Consider the following 13,106-nt stretch of genomic DNA (forward strand, 5'->3'; position numbering starts at 1 on the left):
TTCTTCAATTGCGCCCTGCTAATGTTGTTCTTCTCAGACCTTTTTGAAATGATATTTACAAATTGTAGGTGCATGGCCGAAGTGGTAATAGATCATTTGTTGTACTACTTGTTAGGAACAGAACTGGACTGATGGCCTGTATGCATCTGATGGTCAGTCTGAGGGGAGGGAGCAGCGGTGAGGCTGCCTCTCACCTGATTCACCGTCCCTCCTCTTTCCCTCCCCTGAGAAAAGGGGACTTCTGACGACGCAACTCAAGTTGCACTGCATTATATCTGCCTCATGGACCAATTCATGTTGTTACTCCTATGATCAGAGAAAGTGAAATATTCCTCCATATTAAAAAAGACAAGCCGCTAATAACAACAACGCAAGCTTATCGGAACGCTTTGCTACTCATTTATTAAAGCTGCAGTGCTGGTTGTAGCGTGAGTGGAAGTAGGGAGAATGCCTAAGTGTTGACAGTGTCGAATAACAACTGAAAACATAGAGCTCTTTGCTGTATTGGTTGAGTCTCTCTCTAGTCATGTTTAAAAGTTTAGAAAGGTTTCTTTTTGCAGTCTATGGCTCCAGGAAACCGGGCCGTCACGGTGATCTGAGCCATCTGATTGCACCAATAGGCCTACCGCTGGCTATTTGATTTGCTCTCTGGGCCTTCCGGGTAGGCAGAGTTCTACTTTCAGACACATGAAATGGTTCAGAATGGGAACACTTTGCCTTCCAGTCACTAGGTCTGCTGAATCAAGTGCTCCCAACACCAACAGCTCAAAATTAAAAGTAGGAACGCAAGACTTTATCATAGTTTTTTTTACAGAAATGTTTGGTGACTAGGAATGCCTTGGAGATGGCGATGGACCGGTTGTTGACCACTGGTCAATACCCTACTACCTAGACACCCTCTAGGCTGCTGGGGGAGTGAGTGTGTGTGTGTGTGTGTGTGTGTGTGTGTATATAGAGTGGTGCAGGCTGAATCAGTCAAGCCTGGTTGGTAATTTTGACACCGTTTCCACTTATCTGTTCTAACGTGGCCATCTAGTGCTGACTGAGGGGACAAGGGAGAGGTGTTCACCTGTGCAGGTGATGACAATGTCCACTTGTCTGATCACTTCATTCAGCTTCACCAGTCTGAAGCCATCCATGCTGAACAGGGACGGGAAACAAACGCGTTACTTCCTCGTTCACCCTGCTGACATTGGCCGATCAGTTCATGTACCAGGCTCTGATTGGCTGAACTTACCAGGCCTGCAAGGCACAGATGGGGTCGATCTCTGTGACGTACACGATGGAGCCCATGGCCTTGAGAGCAGCACAGCAGCCCTTCCCCACCTATGGATACACAAATAAAAAACACACATTGGCATAGGACTGCTGGAGGCTCTACTATAGACTTGGATGGTAAATCGTTTCCTCTGGTGGTCCATTTTGATATAATAAGGTGCAGCATCCCATCCTGCATCCCACTGCTGGCTTTCCTCTGAAGCTAAGCAGGGTTGGTCCTGGTCGGTCCCTGGATGGGAGACCAGATGCTGCTGGAAGTGGTGCTGAAGGGCCAGTAGGATGCATTGGGGACATTTCCCTGTATAGGGACCCGTCTTCCGGATGGGCCGTTAAATGGGCGTCCTGACTCTCTGTGGTCACTTAACATCCCATGGCATTTATCGTGCTAACCCCGGTGTCCTGGATAAAATTCTCAATCTGGCCCTCATACCATCATGGCCACCTAATCATCCCCAGCTTCCGTTTGGCTTATTCATCCCGCCCTCCTCTCCCCGTAACTCTTCCCCAGGTCGTTGGTGTAAATGACAAGTGTACCATATACAGTAGGCTGGGAATTGCCAGGGACCTCATGATGCAACGTTATCACGATACTTCGGTGCTGATTCTATACGCATTACGATTTGATGTTCCAAACACATTGCTCACCAAATGTCTGCTGCAGAGAGACGAGAGAGCATGAGAAAGCTAGTTTTGATCAGTCAGGGAAATAAAAGTGCTGAAAACACATAGGCTCCATTTAAAACGGAGAAAAACAGCTGGGTTTGGTGCAGGTACAGCTAATGCTACCTACAGTAGCAAAAACATTATTGTATTATTATTTTAGCGATACTTGGGAGTCAAATATCAATCTAATATCGTCCACAAATAATATAGCGATATGCAACTATAGATGTTTTCCCCGCCATCACTAATACACAGCAGGTAAGATAGACTTACCTCTCCATATCCACACACCACCACCTGCTTTCCCCCAAACATTACATCAGTGGTCCTCTTCAGACTGGAGGGAGAGCAAAGAAACACAAATCACGAGCAGTTAGCATGACAAATGTTTAAGTCGTCCACAACAACGAAGTCATCTTCCTCCGCCTTTCTGCTTTGAACGGGCATGCCGGAGTTGTCCTACCCGTCCAGGATGGACTCCCTGCAGCAGTAGAGGTTGTCAAACTTCTGCTTGGTCACAGAGTCGTTGACATTCATGGCCGGGACACACAGCTTCCCCGCCTTGGACAGCTGGTACAACCTACACAGAGAGAAGCAACAAGAGGGGGGGCATCATTATAAAGCAGTAAAACCTGACATTAGCCGTTATGGCCACTAGATGGAGACATGACCATTGAAGATAGACCACCCACTTCGAAACAAAACCCTGATGAAGGGGAAGCTGTTTTCCTCAGTCTAGACATAATGAAGTTGCGTGTGAGCAGTGATCCACCCACCGGTGAACTCCAGTGACGCTCTCCTCCACGATGCCTTTGATCTTCTTGAACATGTTGGGGTATTTCTTATAGATCCAGTGGGTCAGGTCTCCGCCGTCATCCAGGATCTGGAACAGGGGACACAACTGATCGGGGTAAACCACGACGCCATTCACAACGCAACAAAGTCTGCTACTGAGAGACGGCGTTTGACGGGGGGACAGACACGTACCATGTTGGGCTGCCAGCCCTCCAGGTTGACACAGCGGTCGATGCACCACCAGAAGTCATCCTCCGACTCGCCCTTCCACGCGAACACAGAGAACCCTAAGAGAGAGAGAGAGAGAGATATGATGGGCACTGAGAGAGCCAGCGGTCGTGAAAGACAAAGACGCTCAAACGAAGAGGCCCGGTTCACACTCACCTCCCTCAGCCAGAGCCGCTGCCACCTCATTCTGAGTGGAGTAGATGTTACAGGCAGCCCACCTGCACTGAGCCCCCAGGGCAGTCAGTGTCTCCATCAACACCTGCAGGGACACACACGGACCAGACCGCGCGCTCAGTTAGGACACAGACAGAGGAGACGTTCGTGTTCAAAGCAAAGTCCTGCCGCTGAAAGAAGTGTAAAGCTGGCTTAAGACTAGTGACATTCAGTATGTCGGTGAGTCGTGGCTTTCTGAGCAGAACCGGCAGACTCGCAGTGGTCTGAGCGGTGGATGGTGGCGTGTATGTGTGTGTGTGTGTGTGTGTGTGTAACTCACGGCTGTCTGAGCTGTGATGTGGGTGCAGCCCACTACTTTGGCCCCAGCCAGCGGTTTCTCTCCCTGGGCTCTCTTCCTCAGGGCCATGAGAGCTGGCATCTCTGTGAGGAGGAGAGAAGACAACCGACAGGTTATTTTAGACCCAACGTTACAACAACATTACTACAAAACCATCAGTCCCGTTTCAAAAACTTAAAAGAAAAAAGGCATGCTTCTCTGTATAATCTTTAAAAATTTCAAATAATGGGTAATCAAAGTTATCTGGCCAACGTGCTTTGGGAACACTCCCAGATGGTGGAATATTTCCCCTCTGGTTTTCTGTTGCCCTGTCACCTAGACATTCAGAGCTAGCCGTGTGTGATAGGGCCTACCGAGCCAGGGCTGAGAGGTCAGCTGTATAGCAACTTCTAAAAGTTGAAAGTGTTGTAGCCCGCAGTAGAGACTGAGTTAGGGCTATCTGGGGTCAGCTGTACAGACAGAGTCGGAGCTATGCAGCTCTGGCTACGGTATGCCTGTAGTAACATAATTGGGAGCGATGTGAGGTCAGCTGTACAGACAGCGCTGGGGTTGTGTCTTGAGTAGTAAACAAGGCAATGTATGATCAGTAGTGCAGACACGTGGGACTGTGAGTGGCCAGCGGCGCAGTACAGACACGTAGGACTGTGAGTGGCCAGCGGCGCAGTACAGACACGTGGGACTGTGAGTGGCCAGCGGCGCAGTACAGACACGTGGGACTGTGAGTGGCCAGCGGCGCAGTACAGACACGTGGGACTGTGAGTGGCCAGCGGCGCAGTACAGACAGGTGGGACTGTGAGTGGCCAGCGGCGCAGTACGAACACGTGGGACTGTGAGTGGCCAGCGGCGCAGTACAGACACGTGGGACTGTGAGTGGCCAGCGGCGCAGTACAGACAGGTGGGACTGTGAGTGGCCAGCGGCGCAGTACAGACAGGTGGGACTGTGAGTGGCCAGCGGCGCAGTACAGACACGTGGGACTGTGAGTGGCCAGCGGCGCAGTACAGACACGTGGGACTGGGATGTGGCCAGCGGCGCAGTACAGACACGTGGGACTGTGAGTGGCCAGCGGCGCAGTACAGACACGTGGGACTGTGAGTGGCCAGCGGCGCAGTACAGACACGTGGGACTGTGAGTGGCCAGCGGCGCAGTACAGACACGTGGGACTGTGAGTGGCCAGCGGCGCAGTACAGACACGTGGGACTGTGAGTGGCCAGCGGCGCAGTACAGACACGTGGGACTGTGAGTGGCCAGCGGCGCAGTACAGACACGTGGGACTGTGAGTGGCCAGCGGCGCAGTACAGACACGTGGGACTGTGAGTGGCCAGCGGCGCAGTACAGACACGTGGGACTGTGAGTGGCCAGCGGCGCAGTACAGACACGTGGGACTGTGAGTGGCCAGCGGCGCAGTACAGACACGTGGGACTGTGAGTGGCCAGCGGCGCAGTACAGACACGTGGGACTGTGAGTTCCAGCGGCGCAGTACAGACACGTGGGACTGTGAGTGGCCAGCGGCGCAGTACAGACACGTGGGACTGTGAGTGGCCAGCGGCGCAGTACAGACACGTGGGACTGTGAGTGGCCAGCGGCGCAGTACAGACACGTGGGACTGTGAGTGGCCAGCGGCGCAGTACAGACACGTGGGACTGTGAGTGGCCAGTGGTGGGTCCTGTTGGGTTTCAGCAGAGGATGGAGTGTCCCATCACATTGTGCTTGATTGGGTATTAGTGGGAGAGGCAGGTGCCCCCCCTGCTGTTTATCTCACAGGCTGGGAACCTACGGCCACTGAGCACACAGCCCTGGAGGAGATGGGCTGTCAGCATGGCACACACACACACACACACACACACAGAGGCACAATCACACACGCAATCACACAATCAGAGAACCACAGTCTCTCTCGCTCGGTCTCTCACACACTTGTACGCACACACCTCGTCCCTAGCCCTAACCCACCTTGCTCCGCGATCTCGATCTCCCTGCGCCCGAAGTCGGCCTGCTTGATGTTCTTGATGCAGAAGTCTCCGTTGCCCTTGGAGTTCTTCTGCTGCTTGTCCCGAGGAGAGGTCTCGTCGTCAGAGCTGTCCGTGTACGACGCAGCTAAAAGAGAGAGCGGGGCAGAGAGAGGGGTCAGAGGACAGGACTCGCGCGCACGCAACAACACGTCTACGCACACTCAACAGCAGCACACGAGCTGCACGCACACACCCACACATTATAATGCACATTCAACATGTCCTTAGGATATAGACGTTAAACTAACAACATACGTGACAGGACTACACACTAGTCCACAATCTTCTCTGACGTCCAAAACAACTGCACAGCTCACATTATGAGCTCTATCTAGGGACTGAGCCCCGGGGCAGAATACACCTGCACAGCATGGGCGTCTACATACTAGGTTCGGTTTGATCCTAGCAGAACTTGGCTAGGTGAAGTGAACATCTGTGCCTCGCATACTCCCTTAAAAAGACCTTGGCTTGAAAAACAAGAAAAAAAGCGGCAATGGTACCGTTTGTCCATCTTGAGATGCCATAGCCAGTGTACACTTCCTCAAAATAGTCTGAATTAGTCTAAGATAATTCAAGAAATCTGTCATTATTTTTGACGTTTTCGCCGAGGAGATCTTAGTCACGCAATTTGACATTAACTTTTGGTTAGATGCAGTATTTCTCAAGTGAACAAAATGTGCATGAAAACGAGTCGTATCTCGTCGAATGCCAACAAACACTTAATTGAAGAATCCCTACTGTTGACCAATCACCGACGAAGGGCCGTAGACGTCGGCTACCGAACGTCAGCGTGATTCGAGAAAGAAATCTGTGCACGAACAACCGAAAAGAAGAAAAAAAACAACGCTGAAGACCAATACAAAACAAAATGTCATAATATATCTACAAACTGTTTCGGATGGGAAGCATGTGGACGCCTTAAGCCGAATTACAGCTCTCCCACAGTGTGTGTGTGCTGAAGGTCCAGGGCTGGGACAATGAGGCTGGGACAGAGAGCACGTGAGAGAGAGAGAGAAAGAGAGGAACATTTTAAAAAAAGAGAGAGAGAAGGGTCAGTGGGGACAGTCAGGACTCTGGCTCTGTTCACTCTTTCGTTCTGTGGGAAGAATTATAGCAACCACAGAGCTGAGGACTACAGTACAGGGGACCAGGGAAGAGAGGGAGAGAGGAAGAGAGAAAGGGTTGAGAGTGGGGGGACAGAATGCAATGAGGTACAGTGAGAGGACAAAGAAGAAAGGAAGGAGAGAGGACTTTTGAGGCATTTGGGTGAAGCGGCCGGTGAGTGTCTGTACGTGACATTCAAAAAGACGAGAGACAGCCAGGTAGGCTGAGAGTGACATCTCTTCACAAGTGGAAGAATGAGAGGCCACAGTCACACCAGGGACGTGGCATTTCACACTTCTCTCCTGACAAACATGTCTCCCTACCAGATTAACTCTGGTTGTAAAGCAAGGGTCACACCCTTTTTATGACACGTGGGACTGACAGGCCCCTCATCCTACTACAGAGCCATTCCCAACGCTTCAGTGGAAATGTCACCTCTCCTCTCTCCCTCCCCTTTTTTCTCCCCCCCTCTTGAAAAGGGGCATCTAGGAGCCCTGGGAACAACCAGGAGTGGGACAACCAGGTGACCAGGACAACTAGTATAGTAAAAACATTGCCTCTCCTCTACCTTTCTCTCCCCCTCCCCTCTTTTATGGACCCCCAACCTTAAAAATAAAAATTGGCTTACACTGGCCCCCAAAAAATACTGATCTCAAATTTTCACAAGGACATTGGTGTGTGTGTGTGTGTGTGTCTGCAAGGTATTATTGACTGGAACACAGTGTTAGAAACTAGAGAGAACACTAGCAGCTCTCTGTGGCCTGTATCGTCTCCTCTTAATCCAGTTTTACGTGACAGAGAACAGTCCTGCTCCCTACCTGTCTGGGAATAGACTCTTACCGTGTGATACTGGACACCGTACCTGGGCTGTGATTTGAGTTAGGCACAGGGGGTGTGGGGGCTTGTGAGTGTGTCAGATGTGTGTGTGTGTGTGTGTATTCTCGGTACCTGAGCCGTAGCTGTCTGTGGAGGACTGGGAGATGGATCGGGACAGAGAGCGGCGGCCGATCTTGGTGGGACGTTTGTTGAACTCTTGTTTCTGGTCCGCAAACTGGATCTGCTGGCAGAGAGGGAGGAATGAGACCACAATGTCCAACCTCCAACACCCAGTCCAAAACAAAAACTCCTTCCCTGATTAAGACTTTTCCCTCGTTGGCCCCTTGTACATCTTAAAAGGAAGTAGCAGATGGGTATATCCTAAGCAATGAGAGAACCGTAGCACTCAAGGCTATGTAGAGTTTCCACCATTTATCCACATCAGGTTCTGTAAGATCTATAAGGGGTGTGGGGGCATCAAGTGTCCACGGGTTAGGGGCTAGTGATTGATTTTGCACAACAGTTCATCCCTAAGGTCTGAATTGAGCCTAGTCAGCTCAGCACGAGACTCTATTTACAGTGAACAACCACTGGTTAAAAAAATTAAAAAAATCTCGATTAATCTGCAGTAGCATTATGTAAGACCTACATGGCCAGAGCCAGCTTTGGTTAGGATGGAATACGCTGCTGGTAATATTGATGGATTACTTACTGGTGCCATATAACAGGCAACAAGGACACAACGGAAAAATCGAATAAAATGTGACCGTGATAAAACGGTATGTAGAAGGTATGAATCTCCGTGGCGTAGAGCGGTATTGTTTAATGATTATTTGAACGTTCTACAAATCTGTTCAAATCACTACAAATATGAGCCCGGGGGATTTCACAGATAAAAATAGGATTTTTGCAGCACCAAAATCACTGAAAATCTTAACTACATTAACAGATTTTTTCCCCCTTTAATCCTATCCGGTTTTCCAACCACCTGGACTACACTGCACTGTGTGCAAACGCTCCGCTTCTCATTCGGAGTGCAAAACAAAAGCGTAAACAGTCGAATGAGCGTGTGCACGCACAAACGCTGACACAGGACACAGTCACGCAGGAAATAAGCCCACAGAGTGTCTGACGCATACCCAGAGTACGAGATGCGTCTGTTCACCTCTCGATACAGGAACTACGGCGTGACTACTGAAAGAGAGCGGGAGAGGGAGTGACTCATGGTTGTGCAATCTGGATTTCACACCACCAACCAGACAGATTGATTGAGTCACAGGGTAGACAAAGGTCTTGCATACTTACGATAGCGAGTCATTCCCCCCCCCCAAAGTATCCACTTGGTTCCCTCATCATGGCTTCCTTCCCCTTCACTCAGAGGGAGAAGCATGGCTGGTGGTAATGCTTTTTAATTGGATCCCCATTAGCTGTTGCAGAAGCAGCAGATACTCTTCCTGGGGTCCACACGTGGCATTTATTCCACTCGCATTTCAACCATGCAGGGTACTGACCAAATGTATATACACAGTCCTCAATCATCTCTCTCTCTCTCTTTCCTTCTCCCTTACACACCCACAATGCAGTGCTCGGACACAAGTCTGCGTCTGCCAACCAAATAAATGCAGAACAAGTGGGAAAAGTCACTGGCAAGGAGGCCCAAGACAATGAGATCCACAAACGCCTGTTCACATATGTAGATTGAATTTCATTCATCTTCTACCGAAGCCTGTCAAGTCCCAACCTAATCCATCCTCCTCCTCCTCCAGTCTTACCTTTCTCCTACTGGGTTCACCTCCACTGTCGTCATCCTTCTTCTTCGACAACATGACTCGGACTGCTGTGAGGTGAGAAACTGTGTTTGGACTAGAGGGGGTGGGTCTGGAAAACTAGCAGTTGTGGGCATGGTCCATTTATACCCTCTCTTTACCCAGGCTGCTTTACCCCCGATCCAGCCCTAACTGGTCCGGACTGTCACCCATGTGCTGTGCCTCAGAAACAATGCAGAATTGTTCCCTACTTTTGTTTTCCCCTCTCCTCTCTCTCTCTCTCTACTTGTTTAATTGTTAATTGTTCACAGGCTGGATTGGATTGGGGCTTCTTTATCAGGGCCAACAACTGTGTGACCCTGAATGGCTCTTGGCTGGGGGACTATTGAGGTCATCCACAGTAGACCGGTGGACGCAGGGAGAAATGGTAGGAAGGAGGATTGCAGAGCTGTATTTTGAGGCGGTGTTACCTCAGAATCAGGGGGATCAGGACAGTGGGTTCTGCCAAGGAGAGACCCTGGGCTGCCACCACTGGGACAGACAATAGAGACTTTGTGTAAGTGATTAGGCCCATTTTGTTTGTGTGAGACCAAGGCTGCTGAACTAGAAAATATTGTAGACTAGAAGAAATACAGGATCTCTATGGTGGCAGTTTACAACAAACAATGCCCACTTGCCCAGCAGTGAGAGATCACATAACATCAAAGGTTTGGCTTCATTTCTTACAAAACATTTTAATCTGTTACATGTTTTAATCAAAGTTCAAACCAAAAGGTCAACGAGGGGCATCAGGAAACTGATTTCAAACTTGGCCATCCGACTTGCTCCTTACGCCAGATCGTCATGCTAGGGTGTGACGGAAACGGACTGCTTGGACATCCGACTTGGTCCTTACGCCAGATCGTCATGCTAGGGTGTGACGGAAACGGACTGCTTGGACATCCGACTTGGTCCTTATGCCAGATCGTCATGCTAGCGTGTGACGGAAACGGACTGCTTGGACATCCGACTTGGTCCTTATGCCAGATCGTCATGCTAGCGTGTGACGGAAACGGACTGCTTGGACATGTGCCTCCTGATCTTATGAGTGTCCGGAGCAAACTTCTCTGTGACAGTCGACACACACACACACACACACACACACACACACACACAAAACCATGACATCTGGGTCTAAGAGGTTTCATAGGGCAGGAGGAGATGACCCAGGGTCAGTAAACAAGACATTGAGCCAACAGTCTTAATCAAGGATTTAGACCTGTGCAATCAGACACACTGGCTGACTGATGACACATTGCAGGAGAGCTAACTGTGTTGGTTATCAATAGGAGATAGAATGCCAAAGAACGAAGAACGCGGCAATTGATCATTTCCATTTCGCAATGTGTGTTAGACTAGGTCAGCACCAGAATAAAAAGGGAGGCTGACATGCATGATCACTGTTAGTACATTCAATGAATGCATGAGCAACCACAGGATTATGAATGAGTTCCATTCAGAATGCTGACATCCAGCCACCACTACATTGAGGAGACTGTTGTTACTGCAGAGAATTTGAATGGATGTTACGCTACTCAAATTTGTTTCCTCAAATGACCATGTCGCTCTAAAAGCCTATTCGTGCTTGATCCGAAAATGTGGTTGGCGGCTTCGTACGGAGGGTGTGATGTAATTGCGGAGCCTCCGGATGCACGCAGAGGCCAAATCAATCTCCTTACCGCGTCGCCGCACGCCTCTCAAATGTTGTAGCAACGCCGAGGGCTTCGTATAGCTCCGCATTGACATGATTGGTTGATGGTAGGTGAGCGCGGTACGCCCTGTGTGAACACAAACTCACTTCCTTGGCAACTACCTCCACAATAGCTCTGCTCTGCTCCCCTAAGCACAAGAAGTACGAAAGCCCTGACGTCTGCGGAGGCTGCGGCGCAGTAAACTTCAGACGACGGCTTGACCACGCAGAGCCTTTACAGGCAGGCCTGCGTGCACAGTGCTCACAGCTGCATGCATAGCATTAGCTAACATGTGAGTGAGATATGGTTATGCAAGAAGAACAGGGAGGGAGGACCACAGACTGCTAGCAGTGTACAGGGTAAACTGCCTGCCCTACAGCAGCATTCTGGCCCTGCACTAGGATTACCTAACCTGGTTAAACCAGACTGAACGCTGTGCCCACCATTGTAGTGAACAGGAGAACGCAGCGAAAACAGTTCGGATGCCAGGCTAAGGATTATCAGCAGAGCATGATGAATGAACTACCCTTCTAGAAAACTGGTTAGCCTACATTTCCTGCGGAACAGTAACACACACGGATCACAGAGCAGAGGGTGGAGATGTTTAAACAGATTACAGGAAAATATTATTGACTGTAGTCAGGAAGACCATTCATCTTGATCACTGACAAGAGAGCAACCATGTGGATCTCTCTCCAATGCGGCTAAGGCAATGCCTCGTAGCCAGGCCTAATTGTCCATATTAGTGCATGAAATGGACACATCGGATGAATCCTTTTCTATACCACCAGTAACGACTGAAGTCGGATTGGGCTGGGCCAATCCCGCATCCCGGGATGAGACAGGGCAGAGATCAAAGCCTTGTGGCGCACCACCAATGCTGCATAGTAGTGAATACTGGCCTTCTCTGTCCCTGCATCCTACTGCAGTCTGCATTAACGGTATTAACCTTGCAGCACTGCACAGCACATAATACATACATTATGCATGTTCAGTGATTGCAAGGCTAATGAGATGTAAATAATAGATGCTAACCCAACACTGCTGAACAGAGCCCACTGTCACCTCTCAATGGAGCTGGGCATGGCTAGTTGACTGTAGCCTTGAGAGGAACCAGGTCAATGTTGGCCAGCCAGCCAGGCAGAATCACAGGCACACCCATGGCCCAAACAACCATCCCGTGCCACATTTACAGTGTCTGGGAGGACAGGTGGCAGGTGCCCCCTCAGCCCAGACAGAGGTATCTGCAGTGGCAAGGTCGCGTCACCAGGTGGCAGTGTATTCGCTTGGCAAGGCGGGCTTTTGGTAGTTGTGTAACATGACTGACTGGCCAAGACCACCAAAGGTGAGCTCTCATTATGCAATAAGGCCCGAGGAAGTGTGCTATATGGCTACGGGCTGTTCTTACGCATGAAGCAACGCGGAGTGCCTGGATACAGCCCTTAGCCGGGGTATATTGGCCATATACGACAAACCCCCAAGGTGCCTTATTGCTATTATAAACTGGTTACCAACGTAATTAGAACAGGAAAAATACATCTGTTTTCATACCCATGGTATACGGTCTGATATACCACGGCTTTCAGCCAATAAGCATTCAGGACTGGAACCACCCTCTTTATAATTGTGGTTAATTGTGCTCTAGTCATATGTATGTACTAGAGAATAATAATAATAATAATAATAATTATTATTATTATTCTCTAGTACATACATATGACTAGAGCACAATTAACCACAATTATAAAGAGGGTGGTTCCAGTCCTGAATGCTTATTGGCTGAAAGCCGTGGTATATCAGACCGTATACCATGGGTATGAAAACAGATGTATTTTTCCTGTTCTAATTACGTTGGTATATATATATATATATTCATACCTCGCTCAAAGTAGCTTAGGTCACTTGTTTTACCCATTCTAACATTCAATCGAACAGTAACTGAATGCCTCGATGCCTGTTTTATATAGCAAGCTATGGCCATGTGACTGTCTGTAGGAGCGAACCATTTTCGTGAATGGTGTACCTAATAAATTGAGTCTATATTAACTCATATTACTATAGCAGGTATACTGAGGCCGGCATGTGTGTTGCTCCAGGCCCAGCCTCACTAGGGTCGGCTGCAGGGTAAGCTGTTCCAGGGCGAAGCCACGGAGCGGAGTGATACCCACTGAGCAACCAGTCACCATGGGGTCAAATCTCTGGAAA

At 49.5% G+C, this 13,106-nt stretch overlaps 1 protein-coding gene across 3 annotated transcripts in view; it reads right to left on the reverse strand.

Moving 5' to 3' along the window:
- LOC106576060 (putative adenosylhomocysteinase 3) overlaps positions 1 to 13,106 on the reverse strand; it is a 43,778-nt gene that overhangs the window by 9,469 nt on the left and 21,203 nt on the right. For 2 of the 3 annotated variants that reach the window (XM_014152909.2, XM_014152910.2), the window contains exons 2-11: positions 7,538 to 7,646; positions 5,427 to 5,570; positions 3,458 to 3,558; positions 3,121 to 3,223; positions 2,929 to 3,023; positions 2,718 to 2,824; positions 2,405 to 2,521; positions 2,215 to 2,278; positions 1,238 to 1,326; positions 1,070 to 1,140 (exon numbers count right to left, since the gene is read on the reverse strand). In XM_014152909.2, the coding sequence (XP_014008384.1) occupies positions 1,070 to 1,140; positions 1,238 to 1,326; positions 2,215 to 2,278; positions 2,405 to 2,521; positions 2,718 to 2,824; positions 2,929 to 3,023; positions 3,121 to 3,223; positions 3,458 to 3,558; positions 5,427 to 5,570; positions 7,538 to 7,646 (1,000 nt within the window). Of the gene's footprint in view, positions 1 to 1,069; positions 1,141 to 1,237; positions 1,327 to 2,214; positions 2,279 to 2,404; positions 2,522 to 2,717; positions 2,825 to 2,928; positions 3,024 to 3,120; positions 3,224 to 3,457; positions 3,559 to 5,426; positions 5,571 to 7,537; positions 7,647 to 9,177; positions 9,276 to 13,106 lie in introns of those variants that run through there. The other variant, XM_045699708.1, reaches the window with a different exon arrangement.

Source organism: Salmo salar, chromosome ssa17 (genome assembly GCF_905237065.1).
Source record: "Salmo salar chromosome ssa17, Ssal_v3.1, whole genome shotgun sequence".
Lineage (NCBI taxonomy): Eukaryota > Metazoa > Chordata > Actinopteri > Salmoniformes > Salmonidae > Salmo > Salmo salar.